We start from the raw sequence: 20,701 nt of genomic DNA, 5'->3' as shown, positions 1-20,701 counted from the left end.
AAAGCAAATAATATGAATGAGATTTAAAATGTGCTAAGTATTTGTTTTATAAATTATTTGGGTTTTTTTTAAATACAGATTTATACGCCTTAGTAATAACCTTTGTAGTATGTAGCATTTCAAATGGTTCCTGGTTCTCTTTAGTTTAGTGGCATCCATTAGTGTATGTTCTCCTGAAACGTACAAAACATTTGTTTCTGTAAGATATTTGCCAGAACTCCTTATCTGCTTATTTGGTGTATTCTTGAGCAGGTGTTGCAGAGGCAACGTTATGTGGTATTATACTATTAGCATATATTTAGGTTTGTGCAGTACATATAGAGTTCCTATCTAATGATGAATAGCCTTCTCCAACCTGAAAGCATTATGTGACTTTTCCCAGTAGTAATGCTACAGATACAGGAGTGCCACACTTAGGCTTTTGGCATTTGACTAAGATATCTCTAGTCTGAAAAGCTGTGATAAGCAGTAAGTGAGCTGACAAAGTTTATTGTTATTGTTTAGGACTACTGCACATGGTATACTTGGATAATGCAGGGCTTTATTTTTTCCATTTTGCTGGAATGTAATTGCAGAATTTTGTAATGGTTTAATGCTGTATACAGCTCTATTAACTCCGAAGTTTGAACTTTTGTTATTGTGTAACACATGTAAACAGATGGTAAACGCATTTTTTTTTCGATCACACTATGTGCTTGTTTTCAGGAGGTGAGATCAGGTTAGGGTCACCTCAGCCTAGCTCAAGATACTAAATTTGGACCTCCATTTCAACTGCCTAATGTTGTCACTAAATGAGATTTTGAAGGTTTTCTGTTGATGAAACCTGAGGAGACTGGAGGTCTCTTTGGAAGTCTTCAAAGTAATATACTTTGGACACACTTAAAATGAACATGCAGTTTTAACACCTAAATTAGGTAAATGAAATCATTGCCCCTTCCTCTAGCCCCAGGTGGTTTGTGGCCTGTGTATTTATTTTTATAATCCATAAAGACAAGAGAGAAGGAGCTATAAAGCATATGGGTCAAAAATACCATCACTCAGAGAGATCAGAAGGTGCGTATTGGTCATGATTGGTTATGGTTAGTTAAAAGCGAAAAGCTAAGCAGAAATTGTCCAATTTAGATGTGGGCAATGTAGAGTTTATCTACTTCTGATAAACACTGCTATAGATACAGTTCACTCACCTTTTAGTTTCCTGGTGCTCTGTTGATGAATGAATGTGCAATTCAAAAGAATTCGTCTGTGTATTCTTAAAAGAAGAATGCTTAGTAAAGACACAGGACTGTAACATACTCAGTGAGTTCGTGATCTATTGACAAATTTTGAGTAGTTTTTCCGAGATTTACGGAAGTTCCATGCTGTCAGGGACATCAGGCATAAAAAAACTTCAGCTGGGTGCTGCTATACAAGCCTGACATGTATGCTGTATAACGTTTCGAAAACTAGTTTTCAGGAAAAGACAGCATCAGAACTCACAGCTTGTTGTGCATAGTGAATCCAGACTATTTACTGTGGGTTCTTTTGCTTTCATTTTCTACCATGTTATGTTTGATTTTCTTTTGGGAACTTCTGTGTAGAGTACACATGGAAATGAATCAATCTATGGAAGAGTTGTATCTGTCCTAATGAAGATTTTGAATTTTTTAGCCACTGCTGGAGGAATATTTTATAAAATGCTAAGAAGAAAGTCTGATGACTGTGGGGTTTTTTGTACAACAAACATTTTCTGATACCTAGTGCACTCTTTTTCCTTAAGAGAGCGGAAAACAAAGCAGTTATCTAATACTCCTTTGAGATCACTAATTCTGACAAACAGTTGGACTACTAAGTGCTGTTTGACCTTTCATCAGGGTGCTTTTCTGCCTTTTGTTAGTTCATGAGTAAGTGGTGTTAATTAATAGGAAAAAAGTAAAATAACACTAACAGTATGAGTTACTGTTCAGTAAAACTTTCTGTTAAAGGTAATGAGTATTACAACAACAAAGAGCAGCGAAAACGGAAACCTTTTTTTAAATACTATTATTTAGACAACAGTAGAGAAAGTTGCTGACTGCTGACTCACCTCCTGGCTTTCTAACTTCTCGTTCATTGGGTACCAGTTTCTGACAGCCTTATGAGAAGGGAGTATTGCTTCCGAAACAGGGTGCCCCTTCAACTGCACCCACTATATACTCTCATTTAAAGACCACCCCTCAGCCTCAAAAGCCTGGAGGGAGGGGTGGCCCGACCAGAACACCACGTTCACGTAGTGGTGTTCACTAGGCTTATTTGCTTGAGGGAGAGAGAGGCAGGCAGAGAGAGTTCAACGACCAGGAAGAATTTCCTTACTGATGAATAATCATCAACGTGTCACTTGCTAATCCCATGACTATTTCCTTGTGGGATCATTGTAACAGTGTATACAAATTATTTTACCTTATATTACCCACCAAGACTTTGTTATTTGGTAGCTGAAGGAGTATCAATAATAGTTTTGTTTAATAGTACAGTTAACAGTTCATCAGTTTTCTGTTTGCTGTGTTTCACTTCGGTAGTTTCAATTTCCAACTCAGCCATGAAATATTTAGTTTCTGAGAACGCTGTGTGTATCTTTGGATGCTTTGATAATTTCTCCTTTTTTTAGCAATTTTTAAATCAATTTGTTCTGATACAAGCTGTGAAAGTACTCTGAAGTACCCTCGCAACTGGTAGAATACTTCAGATTGGTCTATGAAAATATTCACACTGACATGAGCTGTTTGGGGCTTACTCGTTTTGAAAACAGTGTTTCCTTTTTATTTGAATACACTGGAAAACCATAGCTGTTCTGCAAACCTGTTTTCAAATTTTATTTTCTAGGCTGTAATAAGAAAAAACGAAGTCTGTGTGTGTATGTATGCATATGCATAGTTACATATATTATACATTCATATATATGTACAGCTAAAAGCTAGGAAGTATGGAACCACTGAATTGTTTTTAACACATCCTTGCCCCTTCACTCATCTCTCAGTCTTACAGTAATGTAAAAGTCTTTAGGTACGGTACAGGGGTAGTCTAGTCTCTTCTGAAAAAATAAGACAGGAGAAGAAACAATCCAGATTGACACCCAGATACATTTCAAAATAAAATGGTTTCTGATGGAAAAGGGCCAGCAGTAGTGTCATGCAAGATCTTATCAGGGGACTGTAAAATGACAAGCTAAGAGATGTCTTTGATTGTTCCCTTCCCCCCCCCCCCCCCCTTCTCTTTCTACAGTTAATGAATAGAGGTTTACCATTAGATTTTTTAATTCCTTTCAGTTTTTATACTCCGAAGATTGGTTCAGATGACTCAAATGTCATGTGTGTTTGGAATAAAGTTTGCTTCATTAAAGGGTTAAATAGAGTGGATACTGTGATTAGAAAAGAGGGCAGGGAATACTGCGATGACAGACAGTGTTCTACTCTGCCTGGCAGAATGCCAGCAGCACAAGGGAGACTAGGAGAATCCATCTAGCAAAGAGGTCAGTGGTACAATTAACATCCTCTCTCTAGCATATGGGGCAGGTAGTTTAGACAAAAACAGTTAATAAATCTTGGAAAACTCGAGTCAGATCTATATACGTAGCTCTTTTAAATGGAGGATCATACACGAATCAGATTAAAACCAACTCACAGTAATAAAACATTTGCCCCGGTTGCCACAGGGTGACTGCAGTGTCTTTGTTCACCCTGTTCTTTGAGATGAGAGACATTTGCTGAGCCAGTAGACCTCAAAATAAAATACACTACAGAGCTCTGCAAGATTCATTTTTTTATCTCGGGAAAGTCAAAGATGAACACAAGTCTTGCATCAGTAAGTCTGGTACTAAATACAGACTCACCTCTTTCGGGTGCTTGCTCTCCCTTCTAGATTCGTTTGAATGGACACGGAGGGGAAAGGGCTGAGGAGGGAGAGAAAGGATTGCTTTTATTTGGCACTACAAGGTAAATAGGCAGTTCTGATAAAATGCAACAAGGCGTTTCCCGTGGGAACATCAGTAGCTATGCAGTAGTATACTTGGCAAGCACGCTATATAAATGTGTTTTCAGGAATTAGTTTTGGACCAGTTGGTATTCTTGGGGTGCTTCTCAAGAGAAAACAGATTTTTAAAAGATGGTACTTCTCTCACCAAATTTTCTGACATTTAATGGACTTCCACACTACTGTTTGACATGTTAAAGAAACCATACTGCGTAATAAATATCAGGACTCAGGATATTCTGATAACATATTCTACCTGTATTTTCTTAAGAATACCAAACAAATCTTAAGGCTGTTCCCTGAACAGTCTGTGAAAATTTGTACTTATAAGTGAAAGTGAATGTCTAAATTGTATAAACATTAAGCAGAAGAAAAAACATGGACTAGACAGTGAGTAAACAGTTGAAAATATCAGTTTTGAAGGGCTGTGATTAGATATGTATTTGTTTGCATACAGCATTTTCTTGAGCAAGGTACATGAGAAAATCCATGAGTTTTGTACTCAGTGTGTTGTACTGAATAGTTTATATTGAAATACTTGTTTCATAAGATACACAAAATACAATTTTAAAACAATCAGCATTAAATTGCATTATCTTTTTCAGTTAGTGAGATTATAAGGGCAAAGAAGTGCCTCCCAGTCCTTTGCCTCCAGTTCCTCTGTGTCGAAATATAACGTCGTGGAAAATGTCTTCTGCTTTGCTTAGCTTCCTAAAGGTGGGGTCAATATAGTGACGTCTGAGGAGAGTTTTAGGGCCACAGTTGTCAGGGTTTCATACTGTCTGTCTACAGGCATGTAACTGGTAGCTCATTTAGCAGCTGGCACTTGCTCTGCTGTCAGTAGAGCCTCCTGTGGCTCTCACCCACCTTAATATAATCCCAAGAGGCTTCTCTTCCTTTTGTGCGTGCAGCCAGAGGTAGGGAATACAAGCTGTGTTTCTGGTTTCCTCACCGAAAGTCCTGTGACGAAGCGGTAACTCAGTGACTTGCTGAAGAGTCGCATAATGAGCAGGAAAGTCTCTCTTTTGCTTGCTTCTCTGGTTAATGTTCTTCGGATACTTCGTTGAGGTTCCAGAAAGAAGGGATTAATTTGCACGATGTTCAGTCTCCTGTATTCTAGGATTGATCATACACATTCCTTTATAACTGCAGAATTACATGGCAATAAAATGCACGGATCATGATACGCTGCTTTCAGGTCTTCGAAAGCTAGTTTTAAAATAAATTTAAAACACAAATATAGAATAATGTTTATTTAATTTTCAAATTTGTCTCCCTGTATACAAAAATGACATAACATCAGCATATGTACTAGAGAAATCCAAGTTCTGATACAGGTAGTAGCTATGGAAAAGCTTCCTCACAAAGGAGTACAAGTCACTCCGTGTAACAACCACTACAGCTAACAGTTGGAAGAATGGGGACGCTGTAGTCTCATAGGCATAAAAACACTGGTCCAGAGCAAAGAAGTCTGCTTGGGGTTTTTTTTTTTCCTTCACTGCCTGCCATCAGCTGTCAGAATGCAGGAGTTTGCTCAAAGAGACTGTCATCAAATTCGAGCAGGGCTATGCAGGCTAAGGTTAAAATTACAAGTTTTATGTGGAGGTTAAGTGTGCAACAGTATTCTTATGGAGAAAAAACACTGAACTTGTAGATTGTGATGATGCTTTCCAATGCATCACCCATTAACTTAACTGGTGGGAGAATACTAATTCCTTCTTTTCCTATATGCAGGGTATTTTTCTTCCAGCCTGCCTTAATTACGACTTACATACTGTATCTGCTGCCGCTTCAGAGGCAGGGCATATTAATTGCTGTATCCCAAGTGTCCTCCTGACCTCCTTGCAAGCAGAAGTAAGCGTTAGTATTCTAGCAGCTTGGGTATGGTAATCCCTATGTGAATGCGGTTCTTCCTTCATTAATGATCTCGTCTTGCTATAAATGAATATAATAGCCTTCTCCATTATAGTCTTGATCACAGAGGGGCCTAAATGTTTTACTTATTGAAATACTACCAAATGGCAGAAAATAGACATATTGGGAGGACACAGAATTCAGCTGTGATGAAGAAAAGACTGCTGCCGAAGTGCTCCACAGTCTTATAAACAGTTACAGTTCTGTGAAGGCCAGTACATTCTGGAGTTATATTCCAGCAGATGTGCATCCTTTCATGCAGGATCATTTATATTCTGTAAAATTACATTGAACAAACAGCAGTTCAGATTCTTTTCTCAGTTTAAGTCACCTCTGGTGATAAGAATTCAATTCTAGAAGTGAATTAATTCATGCAATGTTAATGTTTAATGGAAATCACACTTAGAAGTTTGCCATAAAAAGGAAGAGAGGAGGAGATTTGAACACCTTTGCCATTTCTTGTGTGTATTTTTTATTCACTTTCAGAAAGGCAAGCTGTGTTTGCAAATTTAAAACACCTCTAGTCTGTGACGGAAATGGAAGTATTGGATAGATTGGCCTCACCAGCCCAGCTGTTTGCAATGACTGCTGCACTCAGCTAACCACCGTATTGTCAAGTTTTTAGCAGATGACTCACTGTCGGTAGTCAGTCTCTTCTTCAGGCCGAGTACGCAGAGAGTGTCCCACTGAGGAGATGCACTAGCCCTACTGCCATTTCCTTTGGCGTTTGACCTTTGCGCATGAGCACCACCCCAACACAGCCCACATTCTGACCTAGTTTAGGAGAAGATACTAGATAGTTACTTCCCATGTGCAACTATTTAAATTTGAATCAGTTAGTAAGATTGCAATTAAGTCTAATTGGCATGAGAGTTAGTGAAAGAAAGTGATCCAGTCAGCTGACCAGTTTTTTAGCAACATATTTTAACAAAAACAGAAAGGAGGAAAAAGGACCAGAATAAAAAAAAACCCAACAACTCCAATGGCCAATGGCATTGACTTTATTGGTTTGATACCAGTTAGTGTTTAAGGTGCTGTAACAGATTAAATGCTGTAGGTAAAAAGGTAAAATGCTAAAATTAGTAGCAAGGGGAAAGAGTAATAGAGGTACTGGAAAAAAAGTATCTGAAAGACAGATTGGAGGGCTGTGTATCAGAGGGATATAAGAACTGAGGGAGTTACCGAGAGGATAAATTCCTCTATTGCTGCTTGCAGATACTGGAAATGGGAAATTATTTCAGAAAATAAAACTTAGCTTAACTCGAAGTGTTTACTGCTCTGCTGATAGTAGCCAAATCACAGTGAAAGAAAAGATGGAAAAGGGTGCTCCAGTTAGTTGAAAGTGTTTTAGCATTTTCAAATGAAGTTATTAGTTTGCCCCTTCACCTTGTTGTTTGGGTTTTTTTAATTTTTTTTATGTGTGAAGTATGGTTACAATGAAATATTGTAACTGATGTAAACCAGTAATTTGGGATGTTTTTCCATAGAGAATTTAGGATTTGGAGCGGTTTATTTCTAAAAGGGAATTTTAAAAATCTGTTTTGCAAAGCAGTTCTGTTCTTATTCCTGTGAGCCTCCCAGTTCACACCAGGAGTCAGCAGTTAACAGAAGTATTGTGAAGCTGGCACACGGACACCAAGAGTGAAACAAAGGAAGCGGCAATATCTGTGGGGTAGAGGGTAGCAAGTTTTCTAAGAGGCCTTGCTTAGCCAGCATGTGTTCTGCCTCCACCAAGGTATAACTTTTCCAAAAGCATGAAGCTGATTTGGAAGAGGACTTGCATTCCTGTTAGGTAGTTACAAACACCTCCATACCAGAATACGTGCACTTTCTGCAGTCCCTTGGAGTGGGCAGTAGCTGTGGTTCTGAAATGAATGCACAGATTTTATTCTCTAGATTCTCTATACGTGTTGTCAAAGCTGGTATAAATATAAAACATGTTCTAGCTGATCTTGATGTGAAAGGAGTGCAAACTAAAGCCTTACATATTTGTCATCCTTTAAAGAGGATCTGATTCATAAACATCCATATTGCCAGCATCAATGACATTCAGCTTTTCAAAACATGGTGGAATGTGCATGTAGGAAAAATGTCCATATAACCTCCCCCAAATACGTCTTGGTAGGAGCTGTCTGCATGAGAAAGTCATCACACATCAGAGCATGGAGACATCTTATGTACCTTTCAAGAACTTTGGAGGGGCTGGTCTTTTTCAAATATGTCCAGGGGAAGATGGTGGTAGTATTGCTGTTGTGCCTCATATCCTGGTGGTTACAGCAGTCACCTTTAAGACAGCAAGCCTGAACTATAAATCCTGTGGCTGAGAGGATTTGAACATCTCCCATTTTTAAAAAAATGCCACGTCATTCAAGTGACATGGTTTCCCTTTTGTCACCTTCAGTACAATGGAGTTTATGGAATCAGACTTACAATTTAGCTGGGAAGAGACCCTCAGGAGGTCTCTGGCCAGCCTCCTCCTTGAAGCAGGGGCAGCTATGAGCTTGGACCAGGTTGCTCAGGGCTTTATCCAGACAGGTTTAGAAAAATCTCCAAGGATGGAGGCATCATTGTGTGTCTCGGCAGCCTGCTCTACTGTTTGACTGTCCAGGTGGTGAAATGAAGATTTATTTATATCCAGTCTGAACCTGGCGTATTTCACTTTATGTCCATTGTCTCTTTGTCACACCATGCACCACTTTGAAAAGCCTGTCTCCATCTGCCTGGTAACTTCTCCACAGGCACTGGAAGGCTGCTGTTACCGTCCCCCTAATACTGCCCTGCTCCAGGCTAAACAAGCCCACTTCCCTCAGCCTCTCCTCGCGTAGCAGGAGCTGGCTGGCCACTTTGTTGGCCCTCCACTGAATTCAGTCCAGTTTAATCAAAGTATTTCTTGTATTCAGGGGTCCAAAACTGGGCACAGCATTTCAGATGTGTGTCGCGTTAATTTGGCACAAAATAAACCCCCTTGCGTTCTAACTCTCTGAGTGAGAGGCTAGGTGCAGCTAGGTTTAAATTCTGAGTGATATCCAATTTGCCACTACCAGTCCAGTCGCGTTTAATATGTATATTAAACTCCCGCGATTCTGGATACACTAATAGCAGTCTGCACCTTCAGTCCAGTCGTGCTCATGAACTGGCACGGCCACATTTGGTCACGTTCAGTGAGAAACTGTGACAACTGGCTACTTAACAGTGCAGTTTTATTTGTGCAACAGGTATATAGGTTTTTTGAATTGCCGGTGATAGTGACTGTCTGCAAGAAAGCACGTGCAAATATAAAACCCGTGAAAAGGTTATAAATAATACAACCTGGCTATAAACATTAGGGAGTAACTATTCCCGAGAAAAGCACTTAGTTTAAGTCTCACCCAAGGCGTCCCAAGGGGGAGGAGAAGCAAGGCTCAGCCCGTCGGCCAGTCCCGGTTGTCGGAGGCAGTCTGAGATGGAGTTCCCTTGATTTGCTCACGGTGTTATCTTCTTCTCTCAAAATCCCCTATTTCTCTGGCTTATTTTTATATTCTTTCTACATTTAAGGTGGAGTTTGAGTGACTGTAGTCATACATACCTTTTATCACGATTGGTGTAAAATTCTCTCGCTTCATGTTTAAAGGTATAGTTTAACTTGCTGAATGTACCCTCAGCAAGTTTGCTGACGACACAAAACTGGGAGGAGTGGTAGATACACCGGCAGGCTGTGCTGTCATTCAGCGTGACCTGGACAGGCTGGAGAGTTGGGCAGAGAGAAACCTGATGAGGTTCAACAAAGGTAATTGCAGGGTCCTGCACCTGGGGAGGAACAACCCCATGCATCAGTACAGGCTTGGGGTGGACCTTCTGGAGAGCAGCTCTGTGGAGAGGGACCTGGGCGTCCTGGTGGACGACAGGTTAACCATGAGCCAGCAGTGTGCCCTGGCTGCCAAGAAAGCCAGTGAGATCCTGGGATGTATTAGGAGGAGTGTGGCCAGGAGGTCGAGGGAGGTTCTCCATCCCCTCTACACTGCCCTAGTGAGGCCCCATCTGGAGTGCTGTGTCCAGTTCTGGGCTCCCCAGTTCAAGAAAGATGAGGAGCTACTGGAGAGAGTCCAGTGGAGGGCTACAAGGATGGTGAGGGGACTGGAGCATCTCTCCTATGAGGAAAGGCTCAGGGAGCTGGGCTTGTTCAGCCTGGAGAAGAGAAGGCTGAGAGGGGACCTAATAAATGCTTATAAATATCTGAAGGGTGGGTGTCAGGAGGATGGGGCCGGACTCTTTTCAGTGGTGCCCAGCGACAGGACAAGGGGCAACGGGCACAAACTGAAGCAGAGGAAGCTCCAGCTGAACGTGAGGAAGAACTTCTTCCCTCTGAGGGTGATGGAGCCCTGGCACAGGCTGCCCAGGGAGGCTGTGGAGTCTCCTTCTCTGGAGATATTCAAGACCCGCCTGGACAAGGTCCTGTACAGCCTGCTCTGGATGACCCTGCTTCGGCAGGAGGGTTGGACTAGATGATCCACAGCGGTCTTTCAAACCCCGAACAGTCTGTGATTCTGTGATAGTTTACAAAAAATCGAGGGCGCAGACTTGAAGAGGAGTGGTCGCACCTCGGAGGCGGGTACCTTCGGGATGGAGGTGTGTTTTTGTATTAAAATGATATTAAAATGAGCAAAGTTCACAAAAGGATAGTACTTTGGCAAGGTTTCAAAAACATGTTGGCTTCAGGGGGCCAGATGAGCTGCTTATCAGTTCTAGAGGACCATTTCTTCCTGCTTTATCATCACGGAGCATGGCCACGGAGTCACCACTCCGCTCTGTCCTCTATGGTGTGTTGCAGGGAGTTGCTGTGTTAGTGGGTTCCTCGCATGCCTGCTGCAACTGTGTCCCATCCTCAGAGCTCCTTTTGATTTTATGCTTTTCCTCAATGGGTGAACAATGCTACGTTTTTCATATAAACTTTAATTTTCAGATGTAAAACCTTAATTTTACTAATAATTCCACAATGTGGTCTAACAAATGCTGAGTAAGTGGGGGGGGATGTCGAGAGGTTCAGAGCATGTGAAGACACTACAAAAGGCTTCAAGAGTGGCCCGCTCCGTTTTTCAGAGCTGGATTAAGGTGTTTGCATCAACCAACCTGTACAAAGTAACGGTTCAGACCACTTAGGCAGAAAGTAGGAGTTTGTGTCTCGTATCTGCACTAAGCAATGATTTACAGTAAGTAGAGAGCTTTCTTTGCCTGCCTTTTCTTCTTTCTTCCTGATGCTTTTTTTTTGTGGATATTTGAGTGTCTTCTGAGAACAATTCCTCAGCAAAGTCCCACAAACCAGAATGATGGAGGTAGTATCTGCTTTCTCATCTCTGAAGGGATAGACTCAAAGTACGCAACTGAGTAGCACCGACAGGATGTGCAGAGCTGTTCACGAGGTCAGACACAGTGGTCTGCTGGATATTACATAGCGGACTTTCAGACAGCTAGTCCGAGGGTAGCAAACATGCATGGCTCTTCCATATCGAACTGAGGCACTGGGACACCTCTCGAAGTCCAAGTTCTCTCTGTGTATCTAAGCAAACAGGTGAATGATCTATTTTGCATGAGTATGCCCCAGCTGATCTAAGTGAGACTAAAAAAGCTGTTAACTGTGAAGTACGTGTTCTCATGTGCACATGCCTAGCCCTTACATACAAAGCTGTAAAAAAGATATTTTGCAGACCAACAAAGTCTGTTTCTAAGCACCATGTGCTTCTCAGACCAAAATACTTTGGTTTCAGTCCATTCCTAAGCATTCCAATATAAACCAGAAAAATCTCCAATGTTCTTCATCAGAAGATGCTAAGAGCTTTACTGTCTTGGGAAACTTACTACATAGGGTTTATATGGAGTCTGTTTTCATATATTGCATGAAAGCATATTCCAGTGCAATAGCTTGTAATCATCAAGACTTCAAGCTGTTTAATTCAGTGTGATTTGGTTAATAGATTTTAGAGGTAGACTGATGTGATAGAGTGATTAGACCAGCCTAGCCATCCAGCAGTCTTTGAAAGCCAAGCTTACTCATCTGTAATTTTATCTCACTAGGATAGCTTTATAAATTAGATTTTTAAAAATAAAGTTCTTGAGATTATTAAAATTTCTTTATTTGCCAAACTAGTCTATTTTATGATTTTATTTTCATGGCTTCACTGCAGTCATATTTCATTCCATTGCTACTGTGCAATGCATGCAGAGGAAAAATTGGCTTCCTGTGCGAAGAAGGTGTCTGAAATGACAGCATAACAAATCACAGTCCACAACTATTTATTTCATTATTTTGTTGCCTGTGAAATGGCCAGGCATGAAATACTACCTGCTGCTGAGTAACTCGGATGTATTCTAGAGTTTTTAAAGAATTTTATTTCTTCCAGTATGTGTTTTTACACTGGCACCCAGTACAGATACTTAAAAGATCTTTTGGTGGAATATACATGTGTCTGTGTACCTAAGCTGTATTGAACTTGTGTGCCAATTAAGCACCTGACCAACTTGGGTGCTTTTGAAATCTCAGGAAACACCACGCTGAGATTTTTAAGTGCCTAAATTCCCTTTAAAATAAAACTTGAAGTGTTCATGTGTTGAAATTTAAGGAAAAGCATGCAAGTGATGGGTTGAGGACTTCACCAAGCTGCCTACACTTGCATTATCTTATATTCCAGAATGTGTCAGAAGTAAAGGTTAGTAAGTGCTTTGTCTAGTGTGGACATCTGCAGTTGGACATCTGCATTTTTTTTCTTGGAAGCACTGGAGCCCATTTGCTGGAGTCTTGAATTGTGGAATTTTTGTAATCTTGTGTTTCCAGAAAGCATTTTCTTTGAAAAAATGTAACTGCCCTATTGGTCAGTCAATGGACTAATCAGACTAGGTACACATTATCATGCTCTTTGTGTGTGTGATGTCCCAGAATGTTTGGGTTTGCTGTATTAAAATGCTCTTGCTTTGGTTGAATATAAGGAGGATTGCTCACTCATTTAATAGCGCTTGGGGCATCCCAAGTGACGCAGTTTAAGATTGCAAAACAGAAATACTCTAGGACAGTTCTCTGGAAAGGGTCAAGAATTAACACCTGTAGTCGTTGTCATGCAAGGTCTCTCACATTCAGACACATCATTCATTTTGTTTTATACAAAATGTCTGACGCGTGCAGCTGTGATGCATGACATTCTAATGGCCACGTCAGGAAACTTGCCAAGCTGTTTTTTCCTTGAAAGGGAGGGCTGCATAATACTATTCGTGACTGCTGTTTGTTCAAGAAAGTTTTCAGTCTTCCAATTTATTTACTTTCAATTTTGGCTTCAGTTCATTTAACCTTCAGAAAACATTTGTGCTGTCTACTGCTTGCAAAAGGAAGGCTCTGGCAGCCCCCTGCTGCATTTATCTCTTGCTGCGGAGCTATGATGTCCGCAGTAACAAATGTATCTGTTTGAAGTAGAAGTGATTAAGTTCTTGTTGAAATGTCTTATAGAACAAAACATTAGCTTTTGCTTTCAAAGGGCAGATACCACAGCAGATAGCACTTAACCTGGCCAAGGACAAAGTGTTGTGTTTAAACATCACTTTTCTGCTTGTCTCTGTGAAACAGCAAGGATATCTGCATCCAAGCACTTCTGTTTCACAATACATCAAAACAAGTATCTCTACAGAATTGAAAGTAGCATGATTATAAGTATTGCCTTATTTTTAAAACCAGCCTACCCATCCTACCAATTTGGTGTGATTTATTCCTTTGAACTTTTCAATCTGAAAGATACAACAAAGGAAGAACGAATGGGGCAGGCATTAATACTTACAGACTAGACTTCTGTCTTCAGAGGCTCTAACTCATCTAGCTGTACATTTCTGAACTGAAACAGAGCTTGGCCATCTTGCAGTAATCCCTGGCTGTCCAGATCAGAAGGTCAAATGAGATTCGACACTCACACTGTCATCTTGAAAGTGTGTTGTACCTGTAGCCATTGCTTTTCAAAGCTGATGTGTATCAGTGAAACCATATAGAGCCTCATTTTGCCAGCTATCTGGGAAAAAGCTCAAGGCCAAAAGATGGAGCATAGAGAAGATTTGGCTTTCCTGCCCAAATCGGGTAGACACATGGACTACTTGTCCATCTGTGTGTATACAAGAGAGGTCCTAGCACTGTGGAGGTCCTGAGGCATTGCACAGGACATTCTAAGTACTAATGCGGTAAGTTAATAATGATAATTGAATCAAAGAATTGATGACAACTCATCAATCTAGTGACTAAGTGCTATGTATTTTCTTAATTTGAAGCTTATAAGGATTCCCCAGTGACTATGACAACACATCCAAAGTATGCATCTCTTACATACAGTTTTGTATTCTCAAAAGTTGATATAGACATTAAGAGACTACTGTAATGTATTAACAAATGTGAAAATGCAGAGCAAATACCAAATTACCTGATTTTTCTATCAATGCCTTGTTTTCAAAGACTGTTTTAAGATGGCTCTATTTATCAAATGTATTCTGTATGTATACCATGAGTATCTATGAACATTGTTTTACACGTCCCTTAATCTTAGTGATGTGTAAATTGCAATAATGTTATTTGTTTCTATAAGTGGAAATTGGAAACAATACAATTTAAAACTTACAGGATATAAAAATTAGTCACCTGACAATGAGTGCTAATTAATATTTTTCTCTTGCATTCTGTCTTTCAGATTTGTGATAAAGAATGGCATTACTACGTTGTCAATGTTGAGTTTCCTGTTGTTACCTTATACATGGATGGAACAACGTATGAACCTTACCTTGTGACCAATGATTGGCCTATCCATCCTTCACACATAGCCATGCAGCTGACAGTTGGCGCTTGTTGGCAAGGTAATATGACAGCAAGTAGTAAACACTAGAATTGTGAATTCAGACCACAAAGAATCTTACTTATCTGCTGATTGCATAGTAAATAAATAACTAGAAGGTTGATGGTATAAAATCAGATGTAAATCCAGAGTTAATAGTGAATCAAGTCCAAGGAAAAAAAGAGGGAATGTAAACAGGGTTTGCATTTCCATCATCTAAGGAGGTGCTGAATACAGTTTGTGTATTCAATGTGAAAGATTGTCTTCTTTATCTTATGTTTTCACTTCTTCTAACTGTTTTCCTTGTTCTCCAGCTTTAAGCAAACTATCTAAATATTACTCTAAAGAACTCCAGCTATCTCCTTTCAGTTTCTGCCTCAGTTTCTTTCACAACTCATGACCCAATCCTGCACTCTTCACATTGGAGATACATCACCAGTAATTCCACTAATATAGGCAGTTCACCCTGTTATAGACCAGATGTAAAAGTGAGAGCAAAATAAAACCGAAAGTCACAACCCCAGAGCCATACTTGTGTGGGCCTTGGCTTAATTACTAGTTTTTCCTGTCTTTGTAATACCACTCTTCTCATTCTTTTTTCTGGTCCTTATGCCACTGTTTCTTTTTCTGTTCTCTGCCTTACACCTGAAGCAGTCCTCTTTTTATGCTCATCTGCTCTTGTAAAGTTGTCTTCATTACCCTTCCATGTTGATTTTCTATTTATACACTGTGCCTTGTTTTCACTTAAGACAAAGTATGAAGTGAAGAAAACTGTATAATGAGGAAAAATGCTTTAACGCAGATTGTGTTTCTTCCCCGCTCTTTAATGTTGGCTCACTGTCTTCATTATTGCCTTGTTTGCCAGTTTGATCTCTGCTCATTTACAATATGTTATCTGCAAAATTTGGACATCTTATGCATGGCAGAGCTGTTCACTAAATTGTGTTAGAAGCAAATCCAGCTGTTACATGATCAACACCTTGGGGTAAAGATCCAATCTTTACTTTGAAAACAACATGCAGGCTAAAGCCACGCTAATCCTAAAACCAAGATTTGATAAGCTTTGAATATTGATCACTGAGAGGGGTATTATGATAGCTAGCTAATCAGCGTGACACACGTTCCATATGTTTGTAAAAGTACAGACAGATTCTTGTCTAGCTGGTATTTGCAGGTGTAGTCTTCCATCTCTACAGGATGATCTTTAGGTGTATTGGAATTTTTCATTGATGTTAAGTATGTAACAGAATACATTTAATTTTACTCTAAGGTGTTAATATTCTAAGGGAATTTTACTCCTGTTTTAGGTAAAAATACACAGTGAAATACCTATCAAACTCTTCATAAACCAGAACTTCGGTTCAGCCAGTGGTTTACTGGGATGACACATACCAATTTGATGTACATGAATTCTCTTTTAGTTTAATCTGTTTTTTCATTATGTCAAAGTGCCAGAGTTAACAAATTCGGATGTAATTTGTGAATGCAGTATATTCAGTTCTTTCCAGACATGAGCAAATGCCATAGGGACTGTGCGCCTTCCAAAACATCAGCACTTCTCAATAGTCATGCTAAAGAAATTTTAGTTTAATCCCCTACTTCATGTTTATTTCTAGGTTCTTTTGCACAGGTCTACATAAATATTTTTGTGGATTATTTGTATTACTTCTGCCCGTAACTTCTTTCATTCATACAGTGTGTTTTACCATTCTCCCAATAGCAACCTGTAGGGTTTGGTTTTCTTTTTTTCTAAAAGTCTCAGTATTGGTGGGAATCCACTCCCCTCAGCCCTCGCCTGAATCTCACGTTAATCATCATGCAGGTGCCAAGTTCTGAGCACTGTGGAGTAGTAATTTTATCCATGTGTCATGCACTGTATAAGCAAAAGCTATGCCAGTTTTGCCACGGTGCTGCCTGTGTGGATTTCATGCCTCTAAGGCAGCTGAACACAATAAGAATAATCTTGTTTCCTTTGCATTTTTGTCTTTTTACCTCAAATTGTTAAGAGAAACAGTTAAGGTGAAACTTCTCATGTAGGCTCACAACAAATTTAGACCACAGTCTGTATTTAGTATTTAAGCTGTTAAACAAAGTTACAAGTGTTTACAAGCTTTGCCTTGAATAATTTGATTGCTTAATGAATAACCATTCAGGATAAGATTTTTCTTCTTTTTTGGTGAGACATCTGATTTAAAGTGCTGAATCAGAATCACAGAATCACAGAATAGTAGGGGTTGGAAGGGACCTCTGTGGGTCATCTAGTCCAACCCCCCTGCCGAAGCAGGGTCACCTACAGCAGGCCGCACAGGACCCCGTCCAGGCGGGTCTTGAATATCTCCAGAGAAGGAGACTCCACAACCTCCCTGGGCAGCCTGTTCCAGTGCTCCGTCACCCTCAGAGGGAAGAAGTTCCTCCTCATGTTCAGACGGAACTTCCTGTGCCTCAGTTTGTGCCCATTGCCCCTTGTCCTGTCATTGGGCACCACTGAAAAGAGCTTGTCCCCATCCTCCTGACACCCACCCTGCAGATATTTGTAGGCATTTATAAGGTCCCCTCGCAGCCTTCTCTTCTTCAGGCTGAACAAGCCCAGTTCCCTCAACCTCTCCTCGTAGGGGAGATGCTCCAGTCCCCTCACCATCCTCGTAGCCCTCCACTGGACTCTCTCCAGTAGCTCTTCATCTTTCTTGAACTGGGGAGCCCAGAACTGGACACAGTACTCTAGATGAGGCCTCACCAGGGCAGTGTAGAGGGGAAGGAGAACCTCCCTTGTCCTGCTAGCCACACTCTTCTTGATGCACCCCAGGATCCCATTGGCTTTCTTGGCAGCCAGGGCACACTGCTGGCTCATGGTTAACCTGTCGTCCACCAGGACACCCAGGTCCCTCTCCGCAGAGCTGCTCTCCAGCAGGTCCACCCCAAGCCTGTACTGGTGCATGAGGTTGTTCCTCCCCAGGTGCAGGACCCTGCACTTGCCCTTGTTGAACCTCATCAGGTTCCTCTCTGCCCAGCTTTCCAGCCTATCCAGGTCACGCTGAATGGCAGCACAGCCTTCTGGTGTATCTACCACACCTCCCAGTTTTGTGTCGTCAGCAAACTTGCTGAGGGTACATTCTAACTCTTCATCCAGGTCGTTGATGAAGAAGTTAAACAAGACTGGGCCCAGTACTGACCCCTGGGGGACACCACTAGTTACCAGCCTCCAACTAGACTCAGCGCCGCTGATGACAACCCTCTGAGTTCTGCCATTCAGCCAGTTCTCTATCCACTTCACCGACCACTCATCCAGCCCACACTTCCTCAGCTTCCCTAGGAGGATATCATGGGAGACTGTGTCAAAAGCCTTGCTGAAGTCAAGGTAGACAACATCCACGGCTCTCCCTTCGTCTACCCAGCCAGTCATGTCATCGTAGAAAGCTATCAGATTTTACCTATTGCTGCTGTCAATATTTACTGCAAGATTATGTCATTGCTATTTTAATAGTGTGAGAATTGGAGCTCGTGAAAACTAGCAACAAATTTTCCATCTGTTGAAAATGTCAAGATCTAGCTAAGATAGTGTGCTACAGATTCTGATAAACTATCATGTGTCAGGCAAAAAGGTGAACTTTTAATGCCTATATGAAAAGAGATTTCAAGATACTTCTTTTGGTAAGTTTGCTTTGATTACCTCAAAGTATTTTAAATTACTAGTATTGAAAGTCATTTTGTTAGTAAGATTCAGCACTCTATTGCAGTCCATCAAATTGTAAATTTTCAAAATCCATATATTTAAAGAAAAAGTGGATCAAACACATAATTTGACTCTATAAATATTTTCAGTGCAACTGCTAAGTGAGTCTGCTTAACATAATACATTTTGACCAGTAAGAATAGTCTAAACCTTTACATTTTCAAAGCATTAGAAAGCTGCTTTACAACCACCTACAATTTATTTCAGTAAAAATATGCAGTGATTTTGGTGTCATAAGCCATTCAGGGGAGTCCTCATTAAGAGGATATCAGGAGTTTCTAGTTCTGGTTTGCTCGCACCATTTCCTTTCCTTTTTATCAAAGCACTAGCAGAACAGGAGCATGAGCTCTAACCTCTTCCTTCAGAAAGAACGAGACCTTTTTTTCTGTCTTTACTAAACCATTTTATAGTTTAGAGTCCTCAGTATCAAAGTCAAATTATTTCAAAAACAATTGGTTTGGTTTTGCCTCAGTTTGCGACAAAGAACCACGCTATGACTCTCTCGCTCCTTCCCCCTTCCTGGTGGGATGGGGAGGAGAATCAGAAGGAAAAAGGCAAAAACTCATGGGTTGGGATGAGAACAGTTTAACAGAACAGCAAAGGGAGAAGAAAACAACAATCAATAATACTGATAAAAAGCATATACAACATGCAATGTTCTTACTGCCCAATACTCAGCTTGCTCCTGAGTAGCAAAAAGCCTATTCTTTAGCAAGCTCCGACTTAAATACTGAGCATGACATCACATGGTACAGAATATCCCATTTGACTGGCTGCTTGGGTCAGCCCAACAGCTGCTGTGGAAAATAAGCTCTATCCCAGCTGAACTGAGGACTCAGACAATGAAATGAACCAGAGGAAGTAACATTCCTTTTTCCTGCCTCTCCAATTCTGATCTGCTCACAGCAAAAAGTAAGTCATTATGACTGTGGGGTAGCTTAAGAACTGGTGGGGAGCAGGAAGAGTGTATTTAGAGGGCAAAGCGAAAAATTAAGAACAAAAAGAAATGTAATTTACTCTGTTAGCACTTCTGTCTTCAGAATTCTGTTAGGGATATGAGAATTTGAAGCCTCAAAGCACAATGAGAGTCCCTTCTTCTTCTGTAAGTACCTGGTTTTCTGCCTTTGTTTCCTTTTTACGGAGAGGTTTGCTTTTTTTTTTTTTTTAATTTTGCTTACCTTGCTGCTGTATTAGTGGCAACGTGTACTTTTAAATGCGGTGTAAACAAATAAATAAGAAAGCATTTTTGCTGAAAAGCCAATTTTCCTGTAATGCACTATTTACTAAATAACTGTCTTAGTAGGTATCAGGCCAAAATTACAGTACAAATGAATTCCACACCGGAGCTCTTGCATACATGAAAGTTTTTATGAAACTTCAAAAAAATTTTGCCCAGAGGAAGTTTTCTGTATAATGGACAAATGAATGAAAGAATGGAGAAGAATAATCTCTCTTTGAGGATCTTTCTTTGGGGCAGGCAAAAAGAGAGGCAGTTTGTGCTGCAGTGTTAACGAAGAAGAACAAAACTGTCTGCTTCCATGAAGAAAGTTTGCTTAGACACCTTCTTTTCTCAGTGCACCAGTGTGTGTTTTCTTCCCCGTATAACTCAGGTCATCTTCATAGTGCTCATATTGTACAGACTAGAAGTGATGTTTTGGGGGCTTTTAGGTAGCAACATCAGCCTAAAGAAAATTCACCACTTCATCCCTATCCTAACCCCAATCTACACAAAAATCTCCAAGTTAAAGTTCACGCTTGAGCTGCCTTGCCTGGCAGAAACAGGTTGTTTGATGCTAAAGCTACAAACACTGTAGAGATGAGTTATCTACCAATTACAACAGCTTTTCAGCTGCTAATTCAATTAGTCTGTATGGCTTCACTGCTGCGTGGCTCTCTGAGTCTTCTCAGGCTCAAGATAGGCAGTAATTCACATGCACTGATACAGCTAACACTTGGAGGAAAGACAAGCTCTAAAATTCTCCTTCAGAAGGATGAGTAAATCACTAAATATCCCAAGAGTAATTTAGAAGCTCTGCTCACTGGTGCAGACAGTATGTAATCACATTTTATTGACAATTCCCGAAGATCAGTCTTGCTTTTGAAGCTGCGTAGACTGAAACTGAACAGAGCACAGCCAGAGGGCCTAACGCGGCATGTAGTGACGAGACTTGGTCTGGCACCAGACGAGCTGCTCCAGTGAAGGGAAACACTGTAAGCCCTTCAGCATAGTGCTGTGCATTGGCCCGCG

General features: G+C 40.6%; 1 protein-coding gene across 6 annotated transcripts in view; it reads left to right on the top strand.

Moving 5' to 3' along the window:
- Window positions 1-20,701, top strand: part of CLSTN2 (calsyntenin 2) — a 527,602-nt gene that overhangs the window by 481,978 nt on the left and 24,923 nt on the right. For all 6 annotated transcript variants that reach the window (XM_075417512.1, XM_075417511.1, XM_075417510.1 and 3 more), the window contains one exon: window positions 14,583-14,745. In XM_075417512.1, coding sequence (XP_075273627.1) covers window positions 14,583-14,745 — 163 coding nt within the window. The remainder of the gene's footprint in view (window positions 1-14,582; window positions 14,746-20,701) is intronic.

The sequence above is a fragment of the Opisthocomus hoazin genome, chromosome 4 (genome assembly GCF_030867145.1).
Source record: "Opisthocomus hoazin isolate bOpiHoa1 chromosome 4, bOpiHoa1.hap1, whole genome shotgun sequence".
In the NCBI taxonomy this organism is placed as follows: domain Eukaryota; kingdom Metazoa; phylum Chordata; class Aves; order Opisthocomiformes; family Opisthocomidae; genus Opisthocomus; species Opisthocomus hoazin.
This window is presented reverse-complemented; position numbering and strand designations above follow the sequence as displayed.